Source organism: Callospermophilus lateralis, chromosome 15 (assembly GCF_048772815.1).
Source record: "Callospermophilus lateralis isolate mCalLat2 chromosome 15, mCalLat2.hap1, whole genome shotgun sequence".
NCBI lineage: Eukaryota > Metazoa > Chordata > Mammalia > Rodentia > Sciuridae > Callospermophilus > Callospermophilus lateralis.
In genome coordinates, this window is record NC_135319.1 from 32,313,933 (window position 1) to 32,326,147 (window position 12,215).

The 12,215-nt window shown below is 37.6% G+C and overlaps 1 protein-coding gene across 2 annotated transcripts in view; it reads left to right on the plus strand.

Moving 5' to 3' along the window:
- Positions 1–11,960, plus strand: part of Bicc1 (BicC family RNA binding protein 1) — a 274,950-nt gene extending 262,990 nt beyond the window's left edge. For both annotated transcript variants that reach the window (XM_076834425.1, XM_076834426.1), the window contains exons 19-21: positions 1,691–1,851; positions 4,432–4,531; positions 9,456–11,960. In XM_076834425.1, coding sequence (XP_076690540.1) covers positions 1,691–1,851; positions 4,432–4,531; positions 9,456–9,586 — 392 coding nt within the window. In that variant the 3' untranslated portion in view covers positions 9,587–11,960. The remainder of the gene's footprint in view (positions 1–1,690; positions 1,852–4,431; positions 4,532–9,455) is intronic.
- The last annotated feature ends 255 nt before the right edge of the window (positions 11,961–12,215 follow it).

Consider the following 12,215-nt stretch of genomic DNA (forward strand, 5'->3'; position numbering starts at 1 on the left):
TTTGAAAAGGATGTAGAAACTAGTAGATAAGGTAATGTAAGAAAAGTTACGGGCCATTATGAGCACTTAACAGAATATTTTATTTTTAATATCCATTCTTTAAGTTTTTACTGTTTAGCCCAACAGAGGCACAAATAGTTCTCTTAAGCCAAAGTTACCTTACCTTTATTTATGCAAAATCTTTAAAGTGTCCAATGTGTCGTAGAACATCTCAATTCCCATGAGTCTTCTTTCAGGTGCTCAATAATTACATGTTGCAAATGTTATCATACTAAACAGCACAGCTTTAGATAATTTTTCTTAACTCTTTTGTTAAGATCTACAAACTTCCCTTTCCCTGGGCATCCCTGTTTATTACCCGTTGCTCAAGTGTAGTTTTCAGTAGTTTCCCTTTTACTGTCTGAAAAGTAAGTTTATTATTTGCACAATAATAGATGATATGATCAGCCTGCCAGTGACTTCCATGTTCTCAAGTCCAGTGGTCACTTGGATGTGCTCATGGCATTCAGCTTTGTGTCACCTTTGACCCAGCGCCTCACTGGTCACTCAATATTTTCTGCTTCACCTTTTAATAGTGGGATTCCGGGTTTTGTTTTGGGCCTTTTCCCTACACATTCTCCCTACAAGAGAGAAAATCTCTATTTTTAAGAGAAAAAGACGACTTATCAGGAAATCCCTTTCACTTGAGATATATAAAGGGCATCTCAGTTGGAAGATGAAAACAACTGGCGAGAGTGACTGATGGCACCAAAAACAGCACAAAACAAGATGCTTGGGTCTGACGGATGCACAGATCCCTAGAGTAGATTAGATGGATCAGATTAGCTTAGGGAGTGTCTTCTTCATCGTTCATCTTTTAGGAATCCTTCCTGAAGCTACATTGGTAGTGGTAAGAACATCTTTCCCACTCAGCAAGAGCCAGCTGTTGGTCAGGCAGGCGGGCACTGTCTGGTGAAGCACCTGACATGGTTCCATGGTCCATTGCCTAGCCTTGTTTGTCACCTGGTCTGAGAACCACAGACAATGTATTGAAACTTTGCCCACCAAATCATCTGTGGAGGGAAGGCGAACCTGTGCATTACTGCTAGAATTTTCCCCAAGAGACCAGTTATTTTCTGTCATAATTTAAACCCAGCAAATTCAGCATCATTCTTATCACTCCTGATTTTAGAAGTGTTATTTAGTGAACTTGCTGTACAGTTTTATTTTCCTAGGGAATGAGATTTATATGTTGCAACATCCTACAGTTTCTGACCAAAAGAGAGCATAAGCAAGGATAGAGAGGGCACCTGCCATCCAAAAGCACCTGGACTTGTAATAACATCCCACGCTTTATTGTGTCTTCCTTCCAACTCCTCATTTAATTCACCACCAAATCAATTATAAAGAGCAAATGCTTCTGAATGCTCAGGGAGAATATGATGAATGATTATTAACTACAGAGGCACTGCTGCTGAATTGCTGCCTCCCAAGTGTAACTTTTAAATAGCAAGAGCCTCCCTGAAAGCAATAACCAGCATTTCCTTAATGAAAAGCCAATATTTCAGTAAAGGATTGCTGTACTGCTGCAGCTACTGCTCTGTTCAGCTGAACAATGAAATCTGAAATATTTGGGTGATTAAAACTTTTAATTAAACCATGTTCTCTCTGGGCATTTACACTTCCAGCCTGTCTTTCCTTTGCCTTTCAGCGGAACACTATCTCAGCAGTAGCAATTACATGGACTGCATTTCCTCGCTGACAGGAAGCAATGGCTGTAACCTGAGCAGCTCTTTTAAAGGCTCTGACCTCCCAGAGCTTTTCAGCAAACTGGGCCTGGGCAAATACACAGACGTCTTCCAGCAACAAGAGGTCAGTCGTTACTTATTTTCCTGGTGTCTTTGTTTTGGGAGTGTGTATGACAACCTCCGGAAGGAAATCACTCGTTGACCTGTGGCTGTGCCGTCATTGAGTACTTATTCACATCTCATAGCTTGTTCTTGCTGCTAAGGAAAATGTCATCCCATTTCTTATTTATTTAGTGCAGCTAGTAAACATAGAATAGCAGAAATATAGAAAATAGTGTTTGCAAAAATGTACCCTAGCCATCCTCCGCCTGTTTAGCCAAAAGACCTAGCTCTGCTCGGCTGATTCATAGAAGCTGTTGGATTCACAGCTTCACTAAGGTCAGTATCAAGACTGCAGCAGCTCACAGGGTTTCCTCCTTGAGTCTGTTATCATAGAAGTAAATAGCAACATCTGAAATAAAATCTTGAGCTACTTTTGATCCATCAGTATATTCTCACAGAATATTGTATTTTATCATATGCTCATTTATTCATGAAATCACTGCTTGGGTTTTGCCTGAACTGAAACAGAACTATGGATTTTGATCAAACTGATCAGCCATGGCCTACTATGCCCTGACTTATAGGAAAAAGACCTGAGCATAATATGTTCTAAGAAACATCATGTTACTAGGACACACAAACCTAGGACCTCAGAAAATTAAAACGGTTCTGTAACCTTCTCTTTTTCACAATAAGACATAGTCCCGGTTTGGTGCTTGTTGGCTTGGTTTGTGTCTGGGAACATCTGATTAAAGTCAGTCTTCCCCAGGCATGTACAAGTTGACAAAGAATTGAAGGTTTTTATTAGGTCTCTTATATCATAAATTCAATGTATTGACCATGGCTTAATAAATAAGTTTAATTACCGAATGCTTTTGTTACACCCAAATTGCCATGTGTATGCTGAATTTCAGGGAATTGATTTTATATTCTTTCTTCTAAGTTAGTGTTCATTTAACTAAGGATTTTTAAGTTGGATAACCCTTTACAGTGCTGTCTCCATTTATTTAGTCTTTTTTTTTTAAAGAGAGAGTGGGAGAGAGAGAGAGTGGGGGAGGGAGAAAGAGAGAGAGAGAGAGAGAGAATCCTTTTAATATTTATTTTTTAGTTCTCGGCAGACACAACATCTTTGTTTGTATGTGGTACTGAGGATCGAACCCGGGCCGCACGCATGCCAGGCCAGCGCGCCACCGCTTGAGCCACATCCCCAGCCCCCATTTATTTAGTCTTGTTGGCTCCATGAGGGCAGCTGACTGGGAAGCACAAGGGCAGATGTAGTTTAACTTGTCCAGACCCAGAAGAAAATGTTATTCATCGGTATCTAGGTTTGACTTTATTATTATGTTTCTTCAAATAGGAAATATAAGTTATTTTCTATACTTTGTATTCTATTCCTCCAAAAATAAAACATGTGCATGCACGGCCAGAATAGCTTTATCCAATATTTTATTAACTAGGCCTGTGGCCTGTAAGCCTAACGTCTCGTTTTGTCAATAAAACTTTATTGGGACACAGCCTCTCCCATTTGTTTATGTATTGTCTGACTGTTCTCAAGCTGCAACAGCAGAGCTGTACTAGAGACGGTGTGGCCTACACCATTTCCTATGGCCTTAAGTCTGGGGTCTGTTGAACAGAACTTCTGAAAACATATCTTTAGAGCTGTGATAAATGATCTTAAGGTTTTATAAAATCTAGATGTACCTTAAAAATCAAATCAGTACATTTTAAATTATGGTCAATATAATTTAATTAAAAGTATATTTTACCTTTTAAATATGGTATTGAATTTGGCAATCTTTTTGTAGGATATTTTCCAAGAGTTAGATATGATTTAATAAGAATCCCCCATTAAGCAACCTCATGAGATCCATATACATTATTTACCGTCTGTAGCTGCCAGTTGCCTACCCGCTCTGCTGAACATGTTGCTTTACATCTACAGTCACAGTTGGTGACCACCACAGCCCTGTGTTATTAATCCCAAGTGCCCACGGCTGCTAATGACAAAGTTGGGATCTAAACTCCAGGCTCTGGCTTCAGAGGCTACTGCCTTTCTAGTCCTTCACACTGTCTTAAGGGGAAGAGTGGAATCATTGGGCTATTTCCCTCTATACTTTGTAGTTGCAGGAATACTACAGTTGTATTCTTTGGCAACAACAATTTTTGTGCCATTTTTAGAAATAATCTGCTTTCTGGGTTGAGCCAAGTGAACTGTAAATCTGATATTGTCTGGGAATTCTATCAGTTTTCCGCACAACACAGTGGAAGATACCATCTGTCATGTTACTTAGTTTCATTCTTATAAAGAATCACTTAACCAAACCAGAATCTAAAGCTAAGAAATTATTTTTTTTTTCTGTACAGTATGTATTTTCCTTTTTGCCATAGCCACCAGGATGCTCAGAGCTAAGTTTTCTGCTAGAATCATCACTTTCATTTCACCATTTTATTTCTTAATCCTCTGTCCCTTAGCCACCAAAATTAGTTTTTGGAGGTAGGCATCACATAATTAATAAATAGTTATAATAATGAGTTGATGCTACAATGATGGAGAAAATAAGTACTTAATATATTGGCTATAGATTATTTTTTTTCCCCACAGATTGATCTTCAGACATTCCTCACGCTCACAGATCAGGATCTGAAGGAGCTGGGAATTACTACTTTTGGTGCCAGGAGGAAAATGCTGCTTGCAATCTCAGGTGAATATTAATGTTCAACTCATTTTAAAATCGGAAAAACCTCTCCCAGTGGTCTCATCTGGTGGGGCTGGTTGTTCTCATCATCCACTTACATACTACCCTGAGGTTCAGAGGGTTCTTCTGCCAACAGTGTGACAAATGTTGAGAATGTCCCCCCGCCATCAAGCGGTGGCCTGCTTAGCCTTGCCTTGACAATGCTTTTCCTTACGATGGATCTCTTCAGAAAGATGTGACCAAAATTGCCCCATGCAGAACTTGAGAATGGGGGAGGGGAGGTGGTGGTTTATACTCCTGTTTGCAATCACAAAATGATCACTGGGTTCATGAATGATTTTCTTGATTGTATATCATATTCAAATGTGTGTCCTTGCACACCAACCAAGTTCACTGCACTGAGGACAAAAAGGACACTCATTGGTGTAGTTTGCAACCTGATGGTTTATCTTGATACTTTTAAATGTTCTCAATGTTTTCATAGAATTTGTGACTCACAAATGGCAGTCACAGAATGAAGGACAATAATGCCTGCCTCCGGAGACCAGACTTCATTGTGCATCTGTTGCCTATTCTGTGTCTTAGACAATGCTCTAGGCTTATCTGTTTGGGGGCCACTCATTTGGAAGTAATCAAACCAGCTGAGCCAGGAGTTGGCAAATACATAGTAATGTACCTCAAAAATGTGTTTAGAGGAATTAAGAAATATGGGGGGGAGGTGAGATTGGTTTTTGAAGATTTTACAATGAATATCATATATGTGTACAGTCTCTCAAAAAGAGACATTCAGGAGAAGCCAAGAGAAATGACTTGCTTTTTCAGAAGTTGAAACTTGCAGGCTATACCTCCATAAGGCCAACAGATACATCCACTTGGTGGAAGTTCTTTCCAGACAGCATTCAACTAATCAGATCAGCAAATAAAAATGTGAAGCCTCCATGGTGTTTTATTTAGAAGCACATTGCATACTCTACCCACCTCCCCATAAGGAATCCTTGATCTGAAGCAGATATAAGCATAGCAGCTTTGATATAGAGGTAGAAATTCTACCCGTGTACTTCCTGATGGCAACTATTCAGCTCCTCTCTGGACAGAGTTTTGCACACATCAGTTTTAGAAATCTACCTTGACCTTATATACCCAAGAGGCTGCATTAATGGTACTCCACAAGGTAGATGCATAATTCCTGTTTTCTCATAATTCGTCATAGTATAGGGAAAGAAAACTACATCAAAAAACTTCACTATCTCTGCCAAGTTGTGGGTCCTTGGGTGAGTTTCAAAGCCTCTTTTGGTTTATTAATCCTGAAGATAAATTGGAATAGATGCTTATATAAGGCCACGTGCCATTTTTAAGATCTGTCCTTTCCTGTAATGTGATAGGGTTTATGGAAATAGACAATGTTAGTGTAAGTATTACTAACATGATACTCCCTTGCTCTTTCTTTTTTACCATTTGTGGCAATAGGGTGGTTTATTTAACTTGTTTACCATAAAGCTCATTCTCAGAGGGTTATTCCCTACACTTAAATTAACTTCTGTGCTTTCATATTCTTTTATTAATTTGCAAGTGAAATTGATGAAATTTTATTAATGAATTGAGCCAAACTGTATCTATAGGCCAGCAATTTTATACCAGTGAAGTGTAAACTCCAAAACTCCATTACAGTTTCATGGAATGGCAGTGAAAATATAATGAAAACTAAGTACTTTCTTCACACACTAATTTCAGACTCTCTAAAGCTTTCAACAATGAGTAGAAATCTCTAAATAGTTTTCTAGGTTGCAGCTGGATCATCAGTAACTTTATTCTGCAATATATCAGTACCTTTCACTCTGGGTTGTGGGGAGTAGGGCGAGAATCAGAAGGGATTTTGAATCCTCTTTGTTGTTGTTGTTGTTTTTACCCTCATCTTCAATGTGGGTCTGTTGAGGTTGTATGCCACCTCTGTAGACTGCCCCTCCGTGGGGTTCACAGCTGCTCTGGCTTTTAAAGGGAATTAGAGATGTTGAATAAGATGCTTTATGAATGCTTTGCACAGCATGAAGTATTTGATTAAGGATGATTTTACCTTACTTTTTTGAGTGCATTTGTTTGAACCTGGTAAATTGTTTTCTCTGCAAGTAATAAGATTTTAGTGAGAAACCCTTCATCAGAAAGTCTCTTTCTACAGTTCAACTTATCTGATAACAAATACATCCATTTATAGTCCCAGAACATTCCATTTCCGGATAGACACAGACTAGCTAGGTAGACCTGACTCACATTTGTCTTGTAGTTACACTTTGGTTAGGTACAGAGTTTGTTCAAACACGCTTTTAAAATTTTATAATTGCAAGTATGAGGTTTTTGTTTTGCTTTTGTCTTGGCCCAGATAACCTTTAAATATTATAGGAGGAGGTCAAATGTATCTCTTGTAGAGATGGATCCAAGAATAAATTAAATCTTCATTTTCTTTTTTTCAAATTAGTTATTTTGTGAAAATCCACAGATTTCTCTGCATAGCATAGTGATTGGTTAGCTAGATGTGCAGAGACTCAGTGAAAGGAAGTTAGAATCCTGCTGACAGGCTTCCCATCCCAGCCTCAGGTAGATCTAACATTTCCCGACCTATTCTTTTAGTTTGTGACTCTGTTCAGATCCGCAACAAGATCCTGAGAGCTGCCAGGATTGTGTGAACCTTGGAATTTCAAAGAAAAAGGTTGGTATTTTTCCAAACTATCCCTTAGGCTTACTGAGGAAGAAAAAAAAAAAACAAAAAAAAAAAACAGGAAGGAGTTTGCTTTTAGTTTAAAAAAAAAACCCAACAAAATCCTTAATCTTTTCAGTAGGATTTAATCTTTGCTTGATAACCTCTCTGGAAAATTTTTTTTAATGCAAAGCACAAATTATATATATGTATCTGTTAGATATTGCATCTTTAGGGTATAGTTGAATTTCCTCACTACCATTTTACTTTTTCAAGCTGATGAGACTTTTCAAAAAAAAAAAGTCTTCAATTTTTTGTTTTTAAATTTTGGTTCAGTCATTTTCATGAGCTCTGTTGCACATGTGTGTGCTAGAAAAAATGAGGTTGAGCCTCAGTTCTTGCCTTTCCTTCTCTATGACAGTATTCTGATTTATAGGTTTATTCCCCTGCAAGAAAATGGAAAATAGTCTCCTAGTGTGACCATGGTAAACTTTTCCAGGGGATTCATTTATTCTTAACTCTCCTGTAAATTTGTCTTTGAATATGAAGTGCTGTAGTTGTGGGTTTTTTTCTTTAACAAATGCACTTGTTCAGTTTTGATGGGATTGTTATTGCTACTGTGATTTTGCAGGAACTTGAAACAGTAGCCAGCCCTCAGTGTGCACATTGGCATGTATCTTTGTAAAGATATTGTCCCCATTTTTTTTCAAAAGAGTTTTTCAGCATTTCTCTGTTTAAAAATAAATATTTTACTCTGAATATTAAATAATGCTGTCTTTGGGGTATGCCTGTACTTTCTCAAGATTGTGTTCCTGAGGCCTTGGGTGGTCTTCTGCATTTGGTGGGTCTCTCAGGGCATTGACTTTGCATCAGGGAAGTGGGGCTTCAGATTCATCACTTAGCAGATGTGTGGACAAGTGACTTTCACTATTTTAAAAAATCAGTTTTCTCATCTACAAAATATAGAATGGTAATTTTAGGGAGGAATTGAGTAGCACATATATAAAGTGCTTGCAAATCATTATTATCTTCTCTGCTAAGAACTACATATGAACAAAAGAGAGGTGTCTTCACTGTGACTTTGCCCCTTATAGGGCAGGAATGTACATTTTGGAAAGCATTAGGGGACAATGTTAAGGGTATTGACCCCTCTTTCGGAACTCCAGATCATTCTGACCATAATTACGGTGTAACTTCAGAATTCAAGAAGGGATGGTGTGTATAGATGGTTGAAGAGCCAAATTCCATAAGGTATTGAATCACCTGTTCCAGCCACCCTCAAGAAAAGCAAAGACAACTTCCAGTCGACTGCATAATACTAATACTCCATTTGAAATTGAAGTTTGGTGTTAATCGGAAACTGATTTCCAGAGTCTGACAATTTTACTTGTATGAAGAGTTAGTTCCATCAGTGAGTCCAGGGTCTGTTGATGGTGAGGCTGCCTCATCATAAATGAAGTAGTCTGCTTCAATGAACTTTTCCCCTTGTTGATAATCTTTAGTTGGCGATAGACAAACTAAACAGTGTTTTCTAAGTACTCTCATTTCTTTACAATTAAAAACGGGTTCCTGACTCTTCCTGAAGTTTTGGATTCAAGTATAGGTGGTTCTCAAGTATTAATTTTCTAAGCTGTACCAAGTTGAATGACATGCTTCTTAATATTTCCGACTGAAGAAGACTTCATGTTTCTGACTCAAAAAGCATACATTTCATGAGTTGGGGAACTGTGGGGGCTGTGGTTTCATTGGGGTACTCCTCCAATAGCCTCGGGTATCGGGTCTTTTCACATCTGACTTCAGTAACCAAGTGGTTACTGTGTTTGACATGGATAAGTTCATTAAGTGTGATGATCTGTGTCATTGGTACTCAGTCCTCTCATCTACCATTAACAGCCTTGCTTGCCCACTCTGAAATGACCTGTGGGGAGGTCACACTGTTTAAGATGGTTAGAAGATTTGCAGAATGACATAATCTCCCAGGGAGTTTACGAGCTACAGTCAAAGCTATTTGCTGTCTTTGCTTTTCTAGGCTACCATATGCTGCCTCTAACAATCAGATTTTCTAGTAGAATTTCAGAAATGTCTTCACCATTAACTGAAAGGATTTTGGTTTGTTCCCCCCCCACACCAGATTTGACTTTTTATCCCTAGACTTACTCCATCACCATTTTCTGAGCTCCAATGCCATATCCTGTAGAACATGGGACTGAGCTAACAATTTTTTTTTCCCCCTCTCTCTAGAACTAAATAAAAACCGAAGAAAGCTCTTTGAACCACCAAATGCACGCACCTCTTTCCTGGAAGGTGGAGCAAGTGGGAGGTTACCGCGTCAGTACCACTCAGACATGGCCAGTGTCAGTGGCCGCTGGTAGCAGTCCCCACTAGGCACATGCCCACAAGTAACTGTAGAGTTGGATGCAGGAGATCTGTGAACAGCCATCACTGCACACCATCTTCAGCACTCTGGTGTCTGGTATCAGGACCAAAGTATCTTATTTGCACCTGTACTTTGTGGCAGAAAGGAAGAAAAGAGAGAAGATGTTCTTATCTTGCCATACAGAATACCAAATGTGGATTGCTTTTTTAAAATGGCAATGGGACAGAATTTGAGGATAAGGCTTTATTTCCTGTTTTTATTTACCTATATAACATATGCACTGATTTTTTTTTTTTTGTACTTAAATGAAGGATAAATTGACATGTGGGATGCCAGAAAACTTAGAAGTTATTGTGTTTCCTTGTTTTGGTATTTGGGACTTTTTTAAAAAAAAATAATCAAAGTGGAATTTTCTGGTACTGCTTTAAAATACGTATTGAGGCCTTTCAGCACTTTACATATTCTAATTTCTTGTCCTGTGGAACTTTTCTCTCTAATTATGTCACCTGACATATCGGTACAGATCAGATTTAGTCATTTTTTGTTTGAAATGGTACTGGATATTGATTTCTGTGCAGAATATTCTGTGACTTTGGGAAATGTGAGTCCACTTGGTTATGGGCCAATTCTGTTGTTCATTCATGTCAGCATCTTAGAAATACATAGCAATGAACTAGTTCACAGTAGCAGGTGCAAAAAACAGACCAAATGGACTTTGCAATATTAACCCTTTGCAGTCATTGTATTTAGCTGCTGCCTATAATGCTAAAATGATTTTAATGGTTATCTGAAGGCAAAGGGCTGTTTTTTTGTTTTTCTGGGGTTTTTTATTTTTTATTTTTTAGCATACTGCCAGTAAAGGACACTTATTTATATCAAACTTTATTTTTAGATATTATAAGCATACAGTACATAATTGATGAAATTGATATTTACTAGAGATTTATGGTAGAGAATGGACGGCATTCAATAACTGGAGCCCTAGATTGTCACTTTATTTAAAAAGAAAAATAATCATCTGACAAGACAGCACTGTTGCCATAATGAAGAGAAAAGATTGTGGTTCTTATGATGCACACATTAGCTATGCTCTGTACGGTCATAGGACTTTCCCAAAACTGTCCGCTTATGTTTGTTAAGAATGGAAAGGCTCTATTTAAGTCTTCAGGGTTAGTTTATAAAGATTGATGAATTCTGAAGGAAAAAAAAAAAGACTGCTTTCTAAGTGGCTAGATTTATTGTTACAATCTTATACTGTGAAAGTCCAAGAAATCGGGCAACGTTGGTTGCTGCGTCTTTCCAGACTTCTTATTGTGGATTTATGAAGGGTTTTCAATCAGTGAAGAAAATCACTCAAGTGCCTTTCCTTCTTCAAAGCAATATTTCTACTATATTCATTTGTTGGAAAACTTTCCCATAGGAAACATTGTCAATTACCTGTAATGATTTATTTATGTTCAGTAACTTTTCTATGTGGACATAAACCACCCTCATGTGCTCTCAGCCAAAAGAATTAGATGAATTTACACAACCATGGGGGAATGACACAAATGTGGGATAAGAGGCACTTCTGACATTTTCCCAAGACTAAGTCTTACCATTAAAGAGCAAGAATTGATATTTTGCACACAGAAAATTTTTCACTTAAAAAATTTGGGTTATGTAACCTTGAAGTCATAGACCATGAGCCTGTCATAATATTAACAGTTTTATCTGGCATTAAGGGGCTGCCCACTCCTCTCTACACCTAATCTGCTTAAGAATATAGGACTAAGTAATCCTTCTTTTTGCAAATACAACATGCACATGTATACAGATGATCATGTGCAGCTCCCTGATTTATGCTGTGACGGATTAATACAGCCAAATAACAATTCAATTTGTTTCCTGTCCAACAACTTGATTATCTAATTTTTTTTTCTTAAGTAAGACCTGCCCCTTGCCAAAAAAAAAATAATAATGATAATTTGGAGCTTGTTTCCTAGCTCTCTACCATTTGTATTTGCATTAGAAGGAAGATGGAATGAATCTGCAGTATTCAGCTGACAGCAGTTTTATGAGCAGACTTTGATATTATGCCAAAGGGAAAACTGTCCCACTTAAAATAGATTAAATAGGGTGGCTAAAAATAAAAAACACTGGACGTTATTTCACTTTCTCTTGATGCAATAAGGGAATATGACACTACAGTATACAAAGTTGTCGGTGTTATATGATGCACAAAATATTTGGATTATTTGAATAAATGTTAACTTTTAATCTGTGCCTTAATAGTGACTGGTTATCTGTAAATATAGAACAGATACAGATTGTATTTTTGTGTGGGTTTTTTTTGTCCTTTTAGTGACTTTTTAAAAAATGAGATGGAATTAACATTGAAAATGGGAATTTTTTCTGAACTAATCAATTGTTACATGAGAAATAAATTTATATAACCCCTTTGTATTGCTCTTCCTTGAAGAAATGTGTCTTCTTTAAAAAAAAAAATATTTACACAAACTCTCTGCCTGTCTTCAAAGAAAACTTTTAAGTCTTGGGCAAATTTCAGTAGAGTTGAAAGATGTTTCTGCAGTATAAGTGAATATGCACTCTCTTCTCTTGTTTTGCATTGACAGAACTCATTT